Source organism: Silurus meridionalis, chromosome 7, assembly GCF_014805685.1.
Source record: "Silurus meridionalis isolate SWU-2019-XX chromosome 7, ASM1480568v1, whole genome shotgun sequence".
In the NCBI taxonomy this organism is placed as follows: Eukaryota; Metazoa; Chordata; class Actinopteri; order Siluriformes; family Siluridae; genus Silurus; species Silurus meridionalis.
Window position 1 is genome coordinate 15,585,729 of NC_060890.1, and position 19,318 is coordinate 15,605,046.

The following is a 19,318-nucleotide window of genomic DNA, read 5'->3' on the forward strand; positions in this document are numbered from 1 at the left end:
AACAGCACACCTCAGCAATGATAAAACTATAATATATTTATAATTGGTGTTACCTAGATGAGGATGGGTTTGTTTTTTGAGTCTGGTTCTTCTCAAGGTTTCTTCATTTTAGGATCTCAGGCAGTTTTCCTTGCCACTGGCTCACACATTAGGGATAAACATATAAATTCACTTTATAACCTAACTTTATTGGGTCTAATGCACATGTACCAGGACCACACACATTAAGATGCTTCTCCCATGTCTGGGTCCCTTCTACACGATGGTCCTGATAATGGTTCCTTTTCATCCATGTACATGGTAGAGTCGCTGGAAAGTACACGTGTCATGAAAAAACCGGCCACAGAATGGACGTGAAACAGGATGCTTTTGCGGTGTAAACGTAAATAGTGTTAAAATATCTACCATGGTCTGAACCCAAATAACCCCGTTATAAGACACGCCCACGTGATGACCTCACAATCTAGGCTTGTCTAAAAAAAACTCCTCCCATCTGCCCGTCATCACCTCACCCTATATCGGAGCCACGCCCTTTATTCATCCTGATTGGCCGGCAGCAAACGTCAATTCATGGACCAGGATGTTAAACACATGCAACATCATACACCAGTTCACCGGCTGCAAAAAAAAGAAAAAAAATAAGAAAGAAAAAGCCGATACATCCTTTATAATATATGTAATGATTTAGTGATGTAAATTTGGAAAGAAATATTAATAAAATAAAGGGACTCTAAACGCTGTTATTCTAAAATCATTGCAAATAAAAAAAAACGTACATATTCTGTACGACAAAAAAAAAACGCATGCAAAGAAATGTATTGTAGTAATGCAGAGATATTTCACAATGCCTTATCGATGCTGTCTATATATTTTGGCAACGATTCTGACCCGGTTTCATCAAGCAATATACCTTGTCTGGTTTGCGCTAACAGCATGCTCTGTGCGTGAACCTGTGCGTGATGTTGCGCAGAAACGTGAACTCGAATAACCCATGTTTTTAGGCGGAAATAATGTTAGTTCATCCGCCCAGTGATTGGCTGCCGAAGACCTGCCTCCCTCCTCATTGGACCAGAATGCCGAGCCAACTGTCAGCCCATGTGGCGTGGCTACACAACATGGCAAACATTTAAATGAAACAGACATCAGTGCGAGGCAACCGAAGTAGTGAGGGTGAATGTTTGGGGCGAGACGAGGGCAATTAACTCATTCATCATTCCGGTCACTCCGAGCTAAAAGGAACCTACAGACCAGCTCAGGATCTACTGATCTCGGATGCGCATCTACTCCAAAAGTATCTTCTAAAGCCCCTTTTGAAGTGGTGAGTACTAAATAAAAATCCTGCTTTTGTGTAGAAACGCCGTGTTTCAACTGGTGAGTACAGAATACGAATCATGCTTTTGTGAAGAAGCGCCGTAGAAACGTTGTGTTGATGAGAAAGGAGAAGTGTTAGTCCACGCAGATGTCGCAATGCATCCTTTTTTTTGTCCACCCTTTTTATGTTGGTTTAATTTTAATTCATTCTGTTCTGATTGCGTTGATCGACTTCAAAAACTTGTTCATGGGATGGATGTATATATTTCACCTTCTACACATCCATCCCATGACCGAACATAAAGGAGCGAGCATCTCCCAGCTTCTGTTTATTGAACCCCAAATGCTTTGGTAGTTAGTGGGCAGTGCGGTGAGCCCCATGCAGAAGACGCTGTTTCACGCCCTATTGTACAGGGAGTAGGCAGCCATTTTACATTCAGGCCTGATGATGGATACTTTACACCAGATAACTCGGTTTGTAACTACAGACTCATTCCACTTTCATTGCCTTGTCCATTGAGACACTTTTGAGGAAAAAAAAAAATCTACTGATTGGCACATATTGAGACCTGCAATTTTTCCACAAGGCCTACTTGAGGCCTAATTCAGACTCCAGTAAAGGTGTGTGTTGAGACAATAATATAGTGTTCTTGTGTTAAATATTACCTTTAATTCTCTTTAACTGGTTACAGTTTGATTCTGAACAGTGTGGTCAGAGAGAAAGCGTTTGTGAGATGATGAACGGAAAGACAGACTGTCTTGTACATTTACTGTGGAATTTGTCACCTGGTCAGACAGCAATCCTGCTCCAGTGTAACACTTCACATTGTCCAGTCCTGCCAAGGCCTGCCTTGGTGCTGAAGCCATTTTATACTCTTATCACCTTCCATCATGTGATAAGCACTGTATCAACTCAGCTTCTGGTTTTTTTTTTTTTTTTTTTTTTTATATTAACACATTTTTCATAGCCTGGCTGTCTGGCTCGCACGTCTTGTTAAATCGATATATTGAATGATTGTGTGTCCCATCTGTGACGTGCGTCCGTTACACTAGAACACCGGTTTCCATGCCCCATCCTGGAACATTATTAGTCCTCCGCATTTTTGGAATTGAGGAATTGCAGAGAGCAATCTGGAAAAGACCAACGTGTTCAGGACTCTGAGATCAGGTTGGGAACCTGTGAGCTAGAACAAGGGCTATAAATCAGAATATTCAGCATTGACGAGGAGAGCCTGTGTTTTCTGGGATGATGCTGTGTTTCAGATTTTTTTCCTGTGGGCTTGTGTATTGAAAAAAAAAATGTTTGTACAGTATTTAAGTTCAGGATTTGTTGCTGGATTCTTGCACCACATATACATTGAGCACATTACAGTAAATGTGCCATCACCAATCAGGTGGCTGAGTGAGATGAAATTTATTCAAAGCCTTAGAAATGTATTAATGTTACTAAAAAAATAAGACAGGGTCTTTTCAAACATTTTTGGGGTGACTTAATTTCAATTTGAACCCATTGTATCTGATTAATGTGGATGTAAGTTCAATGTTACTTTGATAATTCATAATTTTTTTCTGACCTTCACCACCCACAACCCCTTCGTCCCGTAATAGACTGGTCATCCTATAATTATGCAATAAGAGGAGATGGTGGCAGTTTATATGTCTAAAGCACCAGGGATTTTGTTCTTTAATACAAGTGAATTCTTCATTAGATCTGGGTCAGGTAGATTATAGTCTCTCTTCAGGGAAATCCGTTTAGTTGCTCTGTCAATCTGCTCTGGTCTGAGTGCTCAGGAATCGGCATGGTTGTGCCAAAATAATAAAGCAAAATAAAAATATGCCATACACAGCTTTCTCAGAAAATTGAAATTTCTCGCTGTGGTTCTTTTTTAAATAGTACTGTAACAATAGTGTAAGTGGTTTCATGATGACTCATCAGAACGCCATTTAAAGCTCACTATAAGACACACATGGACACAATAGCAAGCTGTTGCATGTCAGAACCTGCCTTGTAACAACATCTTTAGGCAATAGTACTAGAAAGCAGAGTTCTCCCACGAGGGTTGATAAAATCAGTACATTTAACAAATACATGAGTTATTATTATTTTTATTAGAGATTTTGAAAACCGAATAGTGGGTGATTAGGCAACAAATGCTTAGGCTAATGTCCATCAAAAAAAGCAATCCGAAAATACCACATGCGGCCTTCATAATTTAAAACTACTTTGAAGTGCTTTTTATATATATATATATATATATATATATATATATATATATATATATATATATATATATATATATATATATATATATATATAATTATTTGTTTTAAGAAATATTTCTAATAGATTTTCCTGTTCTTAAAATGTATACTTAAGACATATGGACTTTCTGTGAAATTTTGAAATGTTCCTGTAGTCTGTTGAGTTTGTTAACAGGCTGATGGCTTCCTAGATGTGGCAACCCCAACTTAGAATCTATCAGATCAGAAAAAACAATGTATAACAAAATGTATTGAAAGCTCAACTCTATTTTAATGAAACAATCTGTAGCAGATCCTCTTTTGCTGTTTATTCAGTCACATACATTTCTACAGTTATTTAGTTGAAACTGATGAACTCATCATACCAGGGAGTAACTATGGCACTAGACGCTACATGCTATAGATTTTTAGTGTAGGTTTTATAAACGAATAACTAAGCATTAAAATGTGACTGTTTTGCTAGTGATTTCGTTGTAGTTGCTTATCTAACCCATTGCAATCAAGGAATTTTATGTAGCTGGACCTGTTCAGTTGAAGGCCCCTGACCTAGTTGGTATTCTGTTACAGTTGACGCAAGAATAATGTGACATCATTATATGTAAGCTGTGATGCATGGGTGGATTTCTAGTTTCTTTAAAACAACAAAAAAATACACTTATGAGTGGATCCATGCATTTATTGAACGGGCAAACCTAAAATGTGCATGTGGAACAGTCTTACTTCATTTGTAGGCATGTGATTGAATTCCCATCCATACCGTGAGTCCTGGCTCTGGCTTTGATGGAAGCAGAACAGAGGGACACTTTGTCCTCCACGTTCAGCTTGATTTGTACTGCGCACTAGGCAGTGATCCCACCCCTGCTACTGCTTTGTTGATCGCCATTGTATGTGCAGAATTAGAGTGAATTTGTATTCCCAAACAAAGTATGTAGTCCTCTAGATGACCAGCCCCCCTCCTCTCAAGCATTGTGTCCAATTGAACCCTCTCTCAGCCTGAATGAATGTGTAGTTAGAAGTAGGTCAGATGAAATGTTGAATTGCAGATTGCCTGACTGTAATTGTTAATTAGATGTTTGCTCTCTAACTGCCTTTACTTTCTTTCTGGCTGCTCTCTTAGATACTCTCACAAACATGGAGGAAATTGTCATAGCTGGGATTTCAGGTCGCCTTCCAGAGTCAAACAATTTGGAAGAATTCTGGCAGAACCTTTTCAATGGAGTTGACATGGTCACAGAGGATGACAGAAGGTGGAAGCCAGGTATCCTGCTAATAACTTAATTTTATGCACATTAAAATTCTAGTGACTTCCCATGTGGTCTCTGGTTTCTTTTCCTACCTGGCCTCTCTCTCTGTGCTGGCCTTGGACCGCTTGTCGTCTTTTCAATAGATTCCTCTTTTCACTCACTTCTACTTTCCTTGGCAACGAACAAACTTCACATTCATGTGCTAACGTTTCAGCAGTCTTGATGTGCTGAGGACTAACACGGTTCTTTTTTGCAACAGAAAAATGTGTGGATTTTGTCACAGCTAACTTTTCATATCTATCCCTCCTTTCAGGTCTGTATGGTCTTCCTCGCAGAAATGGAAAGCTAAAAGAAATCGACAGATTTGATGCAGCCTTCTTTGGTGTGCATCCCAAACAAGCACACACCATGGACCCACAGCTTAGGCTTATGCTAGAGATATCATACGAGGCCATCGTTGATGGAGGTCAGTGTTCTGACGCCTGATCTTCTGTGCAGCGACTCTAATGTTTAACAGGGCAGATCAGTATTATTTATCAGTCTCTATTTTATGATGATTATTTATGACGTGTGTATTGTACTTGGCAGGCATAAACCCTACATCCATGCGTGGTACTAACACTGGTGTTTACATTGGTGTAAGTGGTTCTGAGGCTGGTGAGGCCTTCAGTAAAGATCCAGAAGAGCTGCTGGGGTACAGCATGACTGGCTGCCAGCGTGCCATGTTCTCCAACCGACTCTCTTACTTTTTTGACTTTAATGGTATGCTTAGTTTCAGTTTTCTGTAACTCATGTGCTTTTGTTAGCTCTACAGTACCTTGTTAAGAGAGAGATCATTTTCAATACAATAAAAAAAAAATAGATTTAAAATCTATAGTCTAGAGAATTACTATCCATGATTTGTTTGTCACCGATTTTTATAATTACATTTTGGCTAAAATCATAAAGTTCTTTGCTAATTTGATTTAGCTATAAAAAAATACACATTAAAATCAATTACATTTAACAGTTAATTTGGTTGCATCTTATGTTTTGCATGTATTTTATTTCTTTATATCTTTTTATTGTTTAAAAATGTTAAATGTTTATGACCAGAGAGCATTCTTGTTTGTACTTAAACATTAATTCAGGTAATTTAAATGTGATTAGATTAAATGTGATCAATTATTATTCTTTTATAAAATTTTGCTTAGTTCTAATCTATAGATCTAATGATCTATCCAGTTATTATACTAGTTATTTTTCTACATCAGTCAAGTTTGCCTGACTGAGTTTCTCTATGTATGGTTTAAAAGCCAAATCTTTTGGACACTTTTTGTTGTTATATTATATTTTTTTATATCATTGTTTTATTTAATAGGCCCCAGCACAGCTATTGACACAGCATGCTCTTCCAGTCTCCTGGCTCTGGAGAATGCCTTTAATGCTATTCGGCATGGCCAGTGTGATGCAGCTCTTGTAGGGGGAGTTAACTTGTTGCTCAAACCCAACACTTCGGTGCAGTTCATGAAATTGGGCATGCTCAGTCCTGACGGAGCCTGCAAGTCTTTTGATGTATCAGGTGATTTTGCTGTTAATTGCAATATATTAAAATCATATTTTTTTAATAATGGTATTTTTAATGTTAAAATACAAAAAATTTGACCTTTAACAATATAGATATCTATGAAGGCAGATTTGTGACGTTTAAAACCTTTTGTATGATCTCTCTCAGGAAATGGATACTGTCGCTCAGAAGCTGCTGTGGCTGTGCTCCTCACGAAGAAATCCATGGCCAAAAGAGTCTATGCTACTGTGCTCAATGCTGGCAACAACACAGATGGCTATAAAGAACAAGGTAATACACAGAGTGCAGAGTCATTTTAAAGCAGCCAAGCATCAGATAATTGTTTTGGAGACTGATGACCTAATTCTTCTGGGTACTTCAGACCATCTCCTTTCCCCCAGTGCCTCTTGGCACACTTATGTTTTGCCAGTGTTTCTAAATGTAATGACAAAACTGAGCAAAAAGAATGTGAATGGTGTTTGATCAGAGAATAATGAAAGGGTTGTTTTTTTTGTTTTGTTTTTTTTTTGGGTTGTGTCTGTTGACTTTGAGGTCAATTGCCATGAAGATATGTTGTGGCAGAGGTTAGAGCAAATTTATGGACCGAAAAAAAAAAAAAAAAGTACCTGAAGTAAGAAACCTAAGATCATACTGATCAAGGACAATATCTTGTGCATAATAGGACACAAGGAAACACATAGAGAAATACCCTATATATACAAAAGCATTGGGCCTTTTTGTGGTCCCTCCCTAAACTTTCACCACAATGTCGGAGGTACTCTGTATAGGATGTCTTTGGATGCAATAGCATAACATTTTCTCTTTACTTGAAATAGCAGACCCAACCCTGCTCCATTACAATGCCCACTGTGTACAAAGAACAAATGGCATCTTAATACACTCAATGTAAACACAATCTCCCCATTGGGCTTTCAATTAAGTAAAGATGTCATGGACATTGTCATGGACATAACCTATAAATACAGATGTTTGAACCTCAAAGTTTTCTGCAAGGTGGTTTTCATGTTTGTTTGTTTTTTTACCCTCTGTCCAGGTGTGACATTCCCTTCAGGGGAAATGCAGCAGCGTCTTGTCCGCTCCCTCTACCAAGAGGCAAACATCTCCCCAGATCAAGTTGAATATATTGAAGCCCATGGCACTGGCACTAAGGTGAGTCAGGATGCACGCACATCCACAGACTCATACTGGTGGCGGGCAATAAGTGTTAATAGTTAAAAGTTAATTGTTCTTTTAGGTCGGGGACCCCCAAGAAGTGAATGGCATTGTCGGTGTATTCTGTCATTCAGAGCGTGAACCATTGCTTATTGGATCCACCAAATCGAACATGGGCCATCCTGAGCCTGCCTCAGGGCTTGCTGCTCTTGCAAAAGTGAGTGTAGAAACATATCCTGCAATATTTCCTTTATTTTTATATATATATTACACATCTATAGTGTACATGTATTCATTGGTGTATGTATGTATATGTGTATGTGTGTGTGTATATGTATGTATGTGTGTGTGTGTGTGTGTGTGTGTGTGTGTGTGTGTGTGTATATATATATATATATATATATATATATATATATATATATATATATATATATACACACACACATACATACATATACACACACACATACACATATACATACACACACCAATGAATACATGTACACTATAGATGTGTAATATATATATATATATATATATATATATATATATATATATATATATATATATATATATATATATATATATATATATATATATATATATATATATAAAATAAAGGAAATATTATATATATATATATATATATATATATATAAAATTTTATTCATCACATACATACACATACACATACACATACATACACATACACATACATATATATATATATATATATATATATATATATATATATATATATATATATATATATATATATATATATATATATATATATACATACTTGGTATTTAAAAAAAATACACTTCTTTTTTTTTTTTTTTTTTCAGGTGCTCTTGTCACTAGAACATGGTGTGTGGGCTCCCAACATCCACTTCCACACCCCCAACCCAGACATCCCCGCTCTCCTAAATGGTCAGGTTCGGGTTGTGTCCGAGCCCATTCCTGTGCGTGGAGGCATTGTAGGCATCAACTCCTTTGGCTTCGGAGGCTCGAATGTCCACGTTATCTTGCGCCCACCTGGGCCTAAACCGACTGCTACAGTTTCAGCAACATCTGTGCCCAGGATTGTGCTGGCATGTGGGCGCACTGAAGAGGCTGCTACCGTTCTCCTGCAAAAAGCTCAGGAACACAAGAACGACCCAGCCTTCCTGGACCTACTCAGTGAGGTGTGTGCTCTCCCCACGTCAGGCATGCCCTACAGGGGTTACACACTGGTGGGAGCACAAGGTGAAGTTAAGGAGGTGCAGCAGGCTGCACCATCCTCCAGACCCCTCTGGTACATCTGCTCTGGTAAGTCCACATGGAATTCTGTCGTTTTTTAACAAAGGATAGACACCACTGTAATGTGTGTTTTCTATATAATTTTGTGTAATTACACCAGGCATGGGTACACAGTGGGCCGGTATGGGTCGCTGCCTAATGCAGATGCAGGATTTTAGAGAGTCCATCGAACGCTTAGACATCGCTCTGAAAGAAACAGGACTGTGTGTGTCTCGCCTGCTCATGGAGGCTGATGAAAACACCTTTGAAGACACAGTCCATGCTTTTGTGGGCCTTGCAGCCATTCAGGTCAGGGTTCCCTGATGACGCCCATGCACAATTTCTAAACTTTGCTTATCATTATTATGCACTGTCGCAATAGACACTATGAAATTTTATGTCTGGATCATTCTGTATCTGGTTATTTCATCAGTAGTTCTTTGTAATGCGATATTGTGTATTGCACTACGATCCTACCAAAACTGCATTTTTTTTTCCAGTCTATCAATGCACATGTATCGTACATACATTAAAATGGAATATGATTTATTATTCAATCTCCAGATTGCGCAGATAGACATGCTGCGGAAAATAGGCCTTCAACCAGATGGCATTGTGGGTCATTCTGTCGGCGAGCTAGCATGTGGCTATGCCGATGGCTCTCTCAGCCACAAAGAGGCAATCCTGGCTGCCTACTGGAGAGGAAAATGCATCAAAGAAGCTAACCTGCCACCTGGAGGCATGGCAGCAGTGGGTAAGACACCCTGTTTTCTGTAACTCTCAAGTGAAGTGAAATCTAAAATCAGTGTGGTTTCTGATTTTAACTGAATTTAAACTTCCTTATAGGTCTGACCTGGGAAGAGTGTAAGGTTCAGTGTCCACAGGGGGTGGTCCCAGCATGTCACAATGCAGAGGACACGGTCACTATCTCAGGGCCACAGGTACATTCTCTATACTTATTTGAAAATTTTATTGACTTCACCTAATTGTAGGTTAATTAATATCTTCTTGTAAATCATGTGTGGGTGTGTAGGAAGCAGTGACCAAATTTGTTGCTGAGCTTAAGAAGAATGGTGTTTTTGCCAAAGAAGTGCGCAGTGCTGGTGTTGCATTCCATTCCTACTACATGGCTTCTATTGCTCCTGCTCTGTTGACTGCTCTGCAGAAGGTATTGTACTCTGACACAGTTAACTTTCTCACAGCGCTATCTGGTTTGTTTTTATTCTGTTGGGATTGAAATTAAAAATGCTACATTTGGCAAAGTTATATACCCAAGACAAGTACTGTAGTCATTTTTTGTTTGTGTGTGTCTCAGGTGATCAAAAACCCACAACTTCGCTCTGCCCGTTGGATCAGCACCTCCATCCCACAGTCAGAGTGGGAGAACCCACTAGCCCTCTACTCTTCAGCTGAATACCATGTAAACAACCTGGTGAGCCCTGTACTTTTCCAGGAGGGCCTGAACCTCATTCCTGACAATGCTGTGGTGGTGGAGATAGCTCCACATGCTCTGCTGCAGGTATGTGATACAGCTTATAAAATGAGTTTGTAATTCTTAGAGATGGGTTTTTTGGTTGTTTTTTTAAATAGGGACTTATTAGATATACTCTGACTCCCTCTCCAGGCCATTCTGAAGCGCAGCCTCAAGCCTACTTGTTCTATTTTGCCCTTGATGAAGCGGGGACATGCCAACAACCTGGAATTCTTTCTTTCTCACATAGGGAAAATCTACATGAATGGGTTAGTACTGAATTGCTTATATCGATCTATATAATACAAATACTAAAATACACTCGCAAATATTTTCTTGCTCATCTTTTGTCTTTTTTTAGTGTTAATGTGGACAGTAAGCAACTGTATCCAGCTGTGGAGTACCCTGTTCCAGTTGGGACCCCTCTCATATCCCCTATTATCCAGTGGGACCACTCTCAGAGCTGGGATGTTCCCAAGGTAGAGGATTTCCCAGCAGGATCTGGAGGCTCCACCTCAGCCACTGTTTACAACATTGGTAAATATTTATTTATCTATTTATTTGAATTTACTCTTTCACTGGATGTATAGTAATGCATTACAAACGCCTGTATCAGTTCCACTAAAGCATTAAATCAGTAAACGTACTTCTCAAGGATATCTAATTTACCCGTCGTGTTGTGTGGGGTTTTTTTTTTTTCTTCCCCCAGACATTAACCCTGAATCTCCAGACTACTACATGATTGGCCACTGTATTGATGGCCGGGTCTTGTATCCAGCAACGGGTTACCTGGTGCTTGCATGGAGGACACTGATGAGGAGTTTAGGCACTGTCTTGGAGCACACCCCAGTTACTTTTGAGGATGTTACCATCCACAGAGCCACTATTCTACCCAAGACAGGTGAGTGGTTATTACTAATACAGTATAGGACATTTCCCTGTACATGATGTAGAGGGCTTTGCTTAATAGTTAAAGACCTGAGATAATAATCAGAAAGTGACAGAGAAAAAATGTTTGGGCTCTTAAGAAAAATTCTTAGCCTGCTTATCTGAACAGCTTGTACTATGATTGCTTTATCTTGAGTCATGGTTACCTACCGCTGTATGACTGAAAGTGTCTTATCTAGTTTTAACCTGTGTCTCACAAATTGCTATTGTTTTGCATGTATATTGGATATATGTACATATTACTTATGTTATTCTGCATCACACCACAGGATCTGTCCAGTTAGAGGTTCGTCTCATGCCTGCCACCAACCGTTTTGAGGTGTCTGAGAATGGCAACCTGGCAGTCAGTGGTGAGTAAGACCCAGTTAGCCAAATATTGTGGATTATCTCTGCTTTAAATATCCTTACATTAAGGGGGACGGTGCTTGCTTAGTGGTTAAGACATTGAACTTTGAATACTAAAGTAAAATCCCAGCCACACTAAGGTGCAACTTCTGGGCCCCTGAGCAAAGCTCTTAATCTTATAGCTGCTCAGTTGTATGAATAAAACAAATGGAAGTATCTCTGGATAAGAATGTCTGCAAAATGACAAATGTAATGTTACTATCTTTGTGTCTAATGTCTCTGACTGTCTTAGGTAAGGTGAGCATGTTGGAGGATGCAGCGTTGGAATCGTTCCACTCTCAGATGGCTGAGCCTGAGACCATCGAGCTCAAGGAACCAAAACTATGCCTGAAAGCTGGAGACATCTACAAAGAGCTGCGTCTTCGTGGCTATGACTATGGCAAAACCTTCCAAGGCATTTTGGAGTCCAACAATGCTGGTAAATACATACAGGCTGACTTTCTATAGACTATATATCTAGACGATTTAACCTGCACTGTGTGTTGTGAGTGCTGAGATCTACTTTGGTCTTAATTTGTAGGTGATCATGGGAAACTGCAGTGGACAGGAAACTGGGTGACGTTTTTAGACACCATGCTGCAAATGATTGTGGTGGGCCTGCCTGGGCGTAGCCTGCGCCTCCCAACACGTATTCGCTCTGTGTGTGTAGATCCAACATTACATGAAAAAAGGCTTCTGGATTATTCTGAGGAAAGGAAAGGTAAGTGCATTCAAGGGCCTTGCTTTCATATATCTGCAGGTAATCAAATCAAATAAATTAAAATGTGTCCTGTGTTTTTTTTTTTTTTTATTTCTTTAGTTGCTGATGTCCATGTAAACCGCTGCCTGGACAGCATTACAGCGGGTGGGGTTCAGATCTGTGGCCTTCATGCCACAGTGGCACCTCGTCGGCAACAGCAACAGACCCCACCCACTCTGGAAGAGTTTGTCTTTGTGCCCCTGGTGGATACTGAGTGCCTGGCCTCCAGTGAGAAACTAGCAGAGCAGCTGAGACACAGCAAAGGCAAGTTTCATTCTCATTTCTCGTGTTTGTTTCATGTTCATGTAAAGTGCATTTCAACTGTCAGACCACTTATGTCTTTGCATCGATGCATCTTTTCTACAGGTCTAATTAGCCATCTCCAGAGGAAGTTGGCCAAGCAAGGGGTGAAGATTTCCATCCCAGGGCTAGAAGGTGTACAAGAGGACCAGCAGATTGAGGCAGAGACATCAGGGGGCCTGATACGACTGCTGTCAGTACTCTGTGGTCTGGAACTTAATGGGAATCTGCACTCCGAGCTGGAGCAGACCGTGCAGAAGGAGAGAGAATGTTTGCTCCAGGATCCACTCCTTAACGGTTTGCTAGACTCTCATGCGCTGCGCCACTGCCTTGACACAGCGCTGGAGAACTCGACTCCTGGAAAACTCAAAGTTCTGGAGGTACATTGTATACTTTACCCCATAATCTGCTCAGATCAGGACAATAGCTTTTTAGTATTTCATATTTTAGTATTTAAATAGTAATGGTGAAAAGCAAAAATTTATTTATTAAGGTTCTGCGATAAACTTACAAATGACTTCATATTATAGCAATATATATCAATTGTATTCTGTACTCTTTTGTCTCCAGGCCCTCTCCAGCGAAGGCCGTGTGTTTTCCCGGGCTGTCAGCCTCCTTAACATTCAGCCCATGTTGCGTCTGGACTACACAGCCTCAGATGTAAGCACAGAGTTGTTCTCAAACCAGCAGAGCTCTCTAGAGGATCAGGGTGTCTCAGCTGCTCCATGGGATCCTCAGCACAGCAAAGCCACGGGCAACCTTGGGGGCGCTGACCTAGTCGTGTGTAACTGTGTACCAGGACCTATTTCAAACCAATCAGCTCTGCTGGAAAACCTGGCATCAGCAGCCAGGGAGGGGGGCTTTGTTCTGCTACACACCCTGCTGAAGGGAGATACACTGGGTGAGACAGTGACCTTCCTCACCTCACTGGACAATCAAACCAGTCTTCTTACCCAGGTGTGTGTAAAGTTGTGCTCAGTGTCGTGGTTGGAAAAACATGTTCAAAGCTCTCATCAAAATAGGACTCCATTTTAGCTTTTCAGTCATTTCTATTCTGTTTGTGTATGCACAGGGGGAATGGGAGAAGCTGTTCGAAAAGTTCTCTCTTGATATGGTCATCGTGAAGAAATCTTTCTATGGCTCAGCTCTCTTCCTTGGTAAAAGGAAAATTCCTGCGAACCAGCCTATTTCACTGTCTGTAGACCCCACTGATTACAACTGGGTCGAGACTCTGAAGGTGAATCTGGTTTGTCTTGCCATATTTATCACCAAAAAAAACCTTGCAACATATTATTTCTATATCCTAGGCACATTTAAGCTTTAAAATATAAACAATACTGTAAAATATTGCTTCCTTAGATAATAATCAAATATTGTACAATTGATCAGATGATGTGTGTGGAGGATAGATACATTTATTAGGGCTGTCCATTGATTGAAATGTTTAATTGCAACTAAATTACAAGATTGTTAACTCAATAATCGCAACTTAATTGCATATTTTTCTGTCCTAAATGTACCTTTTATTGATACTTTTCTAGTTTTTTTATACTCTAATCAACATGGGCATGGACAAATATGGCTGCTTCATGCAAATGTATGTTTATTATTAGTAAAACCAAACTTTTTTTGTAAATGTTTTAAAGTAATTATGGTGTGTTACATTAGGCAAATGAAGACACCTTTCTCTCTCTCTCTCTCTCTCTCTCTCTCTCTCTCTCTCTCTCTCTCTCTCTCTCTCTCTCTCTCTCTCTCATTACTTTAAAACATTTACAAGAATATTTAGCCTTCTAGGTTTTTTTAAATGGTTTTTCTACACATTAATACTATTACTGTTTATACGTTAGTATTGTTATACATGTTATTTTAAGTACTCTATGTAACACATTACAGACATGATTCATCAAATTCTAACTACAATGTTTTCTCTCTCCTTTTCTCCTTAGACCCTGCTAGCTGAGATTTCAGATAATCCAATATGGCTGACAGCCACTCAGGGCCATAATGGAGTGGTGGGGATGGTCAACTGCCTGAGACAGGAGCCTGGAGGCAACCGCATCCGGTTAGTTTTACCTATCTTTTATTGCACTTTTTCCATCTTCTAAAGCATGGTGTGTACAGTGTATTAAGGTTTTGGTGGAAAGAGAGTGATTTGCTTTCAGCATCAGTGTTCATCATGTGTTGGTTTTTGTGTCTTTGTCGCAAGGTGTGCGTTTGTGTCTAACCTGAAAAAGTCGTCGGCAGTTCCATCTCTCCAGCTTTCCCACAAGGACATGCAGGCAGTTCTGCAGAGGAACCTGAGCATGAATGTATACCGGGATGGACAGTGGGGGATCTTCAGACATCAGCTACTCGCACAAGGTATATTAGTACCTGAATGTTTTACAATAAGCATATTTCTGACATGCCAAAATTCAGTCAGATGCTATCATGTTTTTGTATCGTGTTTCATCTTATCTGTGTTGTAGATCTGAACAAGGAGCTGACTGAGCAGGCCTATGTGAATGTGCTGACCCGTGGTGATCTGTCCTCACTATGCTGGATTGCGTCTCCTTTGCGCCACTTTGTTCCCTCCAACCCCAACGTGCAGCTTTGCACTGTTTACTATGCCTCGCTCAACTTCAGAGACATCATGCTGGCTACTGGCAAACTGCCCCCAGATGCTATCCCAGGTAGTTCACCAAACTTCCCCACTTTGTGACAAACTATAGCAAACCTGAACATGCTATTTTATTAATCATTTGTGAGTCTGTGATGTATTATGATACATGGTACTATTGCACGCTATGATTTTGATATCACAAAACTGATTCTTTAATTTAACTTTCTTTTGTTGAGTAAATAAAGTCCCCTGGCATGCACAGCACTCAGCAAAGTACTTTTTATTGCCTTTTTTTCAGGAGACATAGCACTCCAGCAATGCATGCTGGGAATGGAATTCTCAGGCCGGGACCCTAGTGGCCGTCGAGTGATGGGTCTCCTGCCTGCTAAAGGACTGGCCACCTGTGTGGATGCAGACAAGCGTTTCCTTTGGGATGTCCCATCCAGCTGGTTAGACACTTACTGTAACGAGCCCTCACTAAATGCAGTGAGATATTTTATACCCCCCAAAACATGATAGTAGTGTAACTCAACCTGTTTGTGTAGGACACTGGAGCAGGCTGCATCAGTACCTGTGGTCTACGCTACAGCTTATTACTCCATGGTTGTGCGTGGGCGCCTGAGACCTGGGGAGAGTGTGCTTATCCACTCGGGCTCTGGAGGCGTGGGCCAAGCTGCTATTGCAATTGCACTCAGCATGAATTGCAGAGTCTTCACTACAGTGGGTGAGTGCTTTCATTACAAACATGCAGTAAAAAACAAAAACTAATACAAGTCAGAAAGAAACTCGTTCTAACATCCAAGATTTGACAGGTTCCAAAGAGAAGAGAGCCTACCTTCAGGAACGATTCCCCCAGCTCACTGCAGAATCATTTGCTAATTCAAGAGATGCCTCCTTCGAGCAACATGTGCTGAAGTATACACAGGGCAAAGGTCAGAACATCCCTAAAGATATGATAAATCAGAGATCAATTCTGTCATGTTTGTGTAACAGATTTATACATGTGAACATAGATTCTATGTACTAAATCTTTGTTTGGACACAGGAGTTGATGTGGTTCTTAACTCCTTGGCTGAAGAGAAGCTGCAGGCCAGCTTACGCTGTTTGGCCAGGCACGGACGCTTCCTGGAGATTGGCAAATATGACCTCTCAAACAACACCCCTCTCGGTGAGTTCAACAATGCACCAATACATGCCAGATAAGTAGCAGCTACAATCAACTTGTCCTTTCAGCTTGCTCAGTATAAAATAGGATTCATAAACATTTTTTAGCAAAGACCACGCAGAACTTCTACAGATTGACACCCAGTTTTAACAAAACGAAGGAAAACTATTGAACTCATTTGAATAAAATTACATAGTTAGATAAATGATTACTAATAACTACTCTCTTTTAGAGTAGTTGCTCTTGGCAGTTTTGATATAATAATAATAATAATAATAATAATAATAATAAAATAAAAAAAAGGCAACTTATAGACCACTGGCTATTCATAACCTTCTGGTCTCTGCAGTATAAATGATGGATACTGGAACAGAGACAGTGTCCATCATTTGTTTTAAACGGTAGATTTTCTGACCCTGATTTGTGCTCCGGCCATAGGCATGGCTCTTTTCCTCAAGAATGTGGCCTTCCACGGGATCCTGCTGGATGCTTTGTTTGAGGAGGGTAACCGCGAGTGGGAGGAGGTGTCCTCGCTGTTAAAGAAGGGCATTGTTGATGGAGTGGTGCAGCCACTACGGACCACTGTATTTGAAAGAAATCAGGTTGAGGATGCATTCCGCTACATGGCTCAGGGCAAACATATAGGCAAAGTGCTGCTGCAGGTGAGCATGGTACTGGACTGAGGGCCAGGTTCTTATAATCCTACGTTATGATCCGGATGCCTTTGTGTCATGTTTCATCCACTATTTTACATGTTAGTATCAAACTCAAAACCTGCATGTTTTTTTTCCACAGGTGCGCGTAGATGAGAAAAGTGGCGTGAGTATGGCTGCTCCTCTCGCCCTCCCTGCTATAAGCCGGACTTTCTGTCCTGCTTCACACTCTTACATTATCACAGGAGGTCTGGGGGGCTTTGGACTAGAGCTGGCTAACTGGCTTACTGAGAGAGGAGCTCGCAAATTTGTGCTCACGTCTCGTTCCGGCATTCGCAACGGTAACTTCTAAATAAAAATAGTTCTGCAAAGGTTGAAATTGTCATGCTGCTATAAAATGAGTTAATTGCCATGTTGTAACTTGATACCTTTAAAACAGGCTACCAGGCCAAGCGAGTGAGAGAGTGGCAAGCTATGGGCATCCAGGTGCTTGTGTCCACAAGTGATGTGAGCACCTTGGAAGGGGCAGAATATCTCATCACTGAAGCATGTCAATTAGGCCCAGTTGGAGGCATCTTTCACCTTGCAATGGTAGACCTTCATTTTTGTAGTCTGTACTTTTTATAAGTTTTATTGTATAGGGTTTTTTTTTCTCATACAGAAAAAGATTGTCAGCTTACTATTTATACTTTAATTCTGCATTTATAGGTTTTGCAAGATGGCATGCTTGAGAATCTGACACCTAAGCAGTTTATTGAAGTCAATAAGCCTAAATATGATGGAACCCTCTATTTAGACAGGTGGGTTTGGCGTATTGGTGTTGATTGAATTATTTATCGCTTATTTTATCAGCTTCGGTTAAGTGTTTATTTGCTTTGTATCTGCAGAGTGACGAGGCAGAAGTGTCCTGAGCTGCAGCACTTTGTGGTTTTCTCCTCGGTCAGCTGCGGCCGTGGCAATGCTGGTCAGAGCAACTACGGTTTCGCCAACTCTGCCATGGAGCGAGTGTGTGAGCAGCGCCGTCACAACAATCTGCCAGGTCTAGCAATCCAGTGGGGTGCTATTGGTGATGTGGGTGTAGTCCTAGAGACCATGGGAGGGAATGATGCTGTGATTGGTGGCACATTGCCCCAGCGTATGGCCTCCTGCTTGGAAGTGCTGGACCGTTTCCTGTCCCAGCAGCACGCCGTCATGTCCAGCTTCGTGCTGGCAGAAAGAGTGCAGGTAGCAAAGGGAGATGGCAGTGGACAGAGGGACCTGGTGGAGACAGTAGCTCACATCCTAGGTAAAAACTTCATATAAGAGGCCGAAATAAGTTATGGCATAGAAAGCTCAACAGTAACTAGATCCCTATCATAATATTCTAATTTTCAATTTTATAACTATCTTTAAGAAAAAAATAAAACTTGACCGCATGTGTTTGTCATAGGTGTTCGTGATTTAAGCAGCCTGAATCCTGATGCCTCATTGGCTGATCTGGGTCTGGACTCACTTATGGGTGTGGAGGTGAGGCAGACACTAGAGAGAGACTACGACATTGTCATGGCAATGAGAGACATCCGGCAGCTCACCATTAATAAACTGCGCGAAATGTCCAGCAATTCAGGAGGCTCTGATGGTAAGCAAAGCATACTGCTTACCATCCTGGAGGACTGCGTGTCCTCCAGTGTGTCTTTATAGTTCAAAAAGATATGAAAAGTAACAACAAAATTAAGCACAATATTTTTGTTTCTTTTTTCCGATTTATTTTTAGCAGCTAAACCATCTGAGGAAAACATCCTGGAGCTCAGGCTTTGCTGGATTCTGATCTCAGTGGGATGTTGGTAAATCCGGATGGTCCCACAGTGACACTCTTGAATGAGGTCAAGAGTGCAGAAAAGCCTCTGTTCCTCGTTCACCCTATTGAGGGCTCTACTACTGCGTTCCATAAGCTCACCGCCAAACTCAGCGTGCCATGCTATGGCCTGCAGTGCACCAAAGGTACTGACACCACAGCATAGTCCACCTTAGAGAGACTTAGCTCAGTCACTTAGCTCACAGCTGCCCTTTAGAACCTTGTCAACTGCAAACTGTTGGCACTGTTATTGATACACTGCCTGTCCAAAAAAAAATAATCACACAAATTAATATTTAAGGACAAGCTTTTTCCAGAGTAAAAATGTAAGGGTTGTAGAAGGTTTTTTTTTTTTTTATTTGTTTTATTTATTAATTTTTTTTT

The 19,318-nt window shown here is 40.6% G+C and overlaps 1 protein-coding gene and 1 long non-coding RNA gene across 3 annotated transcripts; one reads left to right on the forward strand and one right to left on the reverse strand.

Moving 5' to 3' along the window:
* Positions 1–161: 161 nt before the first annotated feature.
* LOC124389009 lies at positions 162–1,044 on the reverse strand. The gene is made up of 2 exons (XR_006926500.1): positions 911–1,044; positions 162–618 (listed from the first exon to the last, which is right to left on the reverse strand). It is a non-coding gene; the product is annotated as an uncharacterized LOC124389009 (long non-coding RNA).
* Positions 1,045–1,155: 111 nt separating this feature from the next.
* fasn (fatty acid synthase) lies at positions 1,156–19,068 on the forward strand. 2 transcript variants are annotated; one of them, XM_046854193.1, is made up of 38 exons: positions 1,156–1,318; positions 4,691–4,831; positions 5,131–5,283; positions 5,406–5,579; positions 6,178–6,378; positions 6,532–6,654; positions 7,418–7,533; positions 7,619–7,753; positions 8,385–8,847; positions 8,939–9,126; positions 9,382–9,571; positions 9,664–9,758; positions 9,851–9,985; positions 10,133–10,336; positions 10,442–10,557; positions 10,650–10,825; positions 10,998–11,189; positions 11,506–11,586; positions 11,874–12,059; positions 12,162–12,341; positions 12,441–12,644; positions 12,747–13,060; positions 13,251–13,637; positions 13,753–13,917; positions 14,627–14,742; positions 14,887–15,041; positions 15,149–15,352; positions 15,581–15,731; positions 15,828–16,006; positions 16,095–16,214; positions 16,328–16,450; positions 16,886–17,109; positions 17,243–17,441; positions 17,540–17,691; positions 17,809–17,900; positions 17,988–18,385; positions 18,530–18,718; positions 18,854–19,068. In XM_046854193.1, exons 2-38 carry the CDS (start codon positions 4,705–4,707, stop codon positions 18,925–18,927), a joined length of 6,681 nt encoding a protein of 2,226 aa, XP_046710149.1. In that variant the 5' UTR covers positions 1,156–1,318; positions 4,691–4,704; the 3' UTR covers positions 18,928–19,068. The 2 variants fall into 2 exon arrangements, with proteins under 2 accessions (XP_046710149.1, XP_046710150.1); XM_046854194.1 differs by having other exon boundaries at positions 18,857–19,068.
* The last annotated feature ends 250 nt before the right edge of the window (positions 19,069–19,318 follow it).